At 58.8% G+C, this 1787-nt stretch overlaps 1 protein-coding gene across 1 annotated transcript in view; it reads left to right on the top strand.

Annotated features, from left to right (window-relative positions):
* The window catches only part of ERCC2 (excision repair cross-complementation group 2), a 12831-nt gene that overhangs the window by 2602 nt on the left and 8442 nt on the right, over positions 1-1787 (top strand). The window contains exon 7 of the mRNA XM_012653465.1: positions 756-874. Coding sequence (XP_012508919.1) covers positions 756-874 — 119 coding nt within the window. The remainder of the gene's footprint in view (positions 1-755; positions 875-1787) is intronic.

The following is a 1787-nucleotide window of genomic DNA, read 5'->3' as shown; positions in this document are numbered from 1 at the left end:
GCTGGGACTACAGGCATGCACCACCATGCCCGGCTAATTTTTTTCTATATCTTTTTAGTTGTCCAGATAATTTCTTTCAATTTTTAGTAGAGGCGGGGTCTCGCTCTTGCTCAGGCTGGTCTCGAACTCCTGAGCTCAAACGATCCTCCTCAGCCTCCCAGAGTGCTAGGATTACAGGCATGAGCCACCACGCCCGGCCTGGAGGCAGGTTTTAAAGTCTGACTGCCCACCTGGCTCCAAAGCCCGCCTGTGGCCGATTGTGGCTGGGTGGCCCTGACGCGTGTGCCTGCCTTTGGCGCAGCGCCTATCAGACTCCGTAGGACGTGTGTGACTTCGTCTACGAGCATGTGCGATTCCAACCAAGGGTGCCCGAAAGACAGCGCGAGGCATTCTGGGTGTGCTCGTGCGGCCGTGTAGGATTGACGCGGGGACTGGGGGGCTTTGGGTGTGGTTGTGGGTCTCTTGACGAGAACCCATGTATAAGGTTGTGTGAGTTCACGTGACAAGCGACCACCTGGCTCTGGGGTGCTTGGTTATTGCTCTGTATGTGCCTTCATGCAGTGGTGGCTCTGTGTGACGTGCACATGTACAATGTGGGGACAGAAGTTTTGGAAGCAGACCCAGTCCCCGCCCTCAGGGAGCACCCAGGTACCTGGGAAGACAGACGTGTGACCGCGTGCTCTGATGGTAGAGGAGGGGCTGCTGGTCCTGTTCTGCTTCCGTCTGCCCCTGACCCCCTCTCGCCTGCCTGCCAGGTTCTGCGCCGAGCGCCTCCGCTCCCTGCTGCACACCCTGGAGATCACTGACCTTGCCGACTTCTCCCCGCTCACCCTCCTCGCTAACTTTGCCACCCTCGTCAGCACCTACGCCAAGGGTAAGCACACCTTTCTGCCTCTGGTGGCCGGAATCAGGGTCCCAGCAGAGGCTGGCGGGTTGGGGGCAGGGACTTTAGGCTGGGCACAGGAGTTGGGGCTCTGTTTTGAAGGCACTGGCAAACTGCGCAGTTCCGGAGCCAGCCTGTGCTCAGATTCCTATTTTCAAAGGCTCCCTCTGGCCACACAGTGGGGAAGATGGGGATGGGTGGTGGTTTGGGATGAGGCCTGGAAGTTCTGTGGAGCCAGCTCATGCGACAGGGCATGGTAAGCAGCTGGTCACTGTGCTTTCGGAGGGCAGGTTCTAAGCAAGGGAGGTACTGGGTCACGTTTGTGCTTTAGAAAGATTCCGGGCCAGGCTCGGTGGCTCACGCCTATAATCCTAACATTCTGGGAGGCCGAGGCAGGAGGATCACTTGAGGCCAGGAGTTCGAGACCAGCCTGAGCAATAGCAAGACCCATCTCTACAAAAAATTTAAAAAAAAGAAAAAAAGATGCTTCTGGCAGGGCAGGGCTCAGGGAGCTGAGCAGGAGAGGAGTCTGGGCCAGGCAAGGCTGTGGGGACAGAGAAAGGGGTGGTTTGCAGAGAGACGTGGGAGGTAGAGGCCGGGACGTGAGGAGCGTGGTACCTGGTGTGGGCACCTGGGGGAGAGGAGCTGGGGACAGCACTCAGGTTTCCAACTCGAGGAAGAGGGACATGCTCCCGAGGCTTTATCAGTCGCTGTCCCACCCCTTCCTCAGCTCTAAGCTGGCCAGGCTCAGTCTGATCCCTGGGATTACTGCTCTAGCCGGGAAACCAGGTCAGGCCTGACGTCCTGCGGCTGGGCCTGGGCAGGACAGAGACCCGGTCTCCCTCACCCCAGGGCCAGTCAGCAGCGAGTCCTGCTGAGTGCTGCTTCTGCGTCCATCCCTCTG

Source organism: Propithecus coquereli, unplaced genomic scaffold (genome assembly GCF_000956105.1).
Source record: "Propithecus coquereli isolate 6110/MARCELLA unplaced genomic scaffold, Pcoq_1.0 Scaffold42, whole genome shotgun sequence".
Taxonomy (NCBI): Eukaryota; Metazoa; Chordata; class Mammalia; order Primates; family Indriidae; genus Propithecus; species Propithecus coquereli.
Note: the sequence above shows the minus strand (reverse complement) of the source record. Positions and strands in the feature narration are given on the sequence as shown.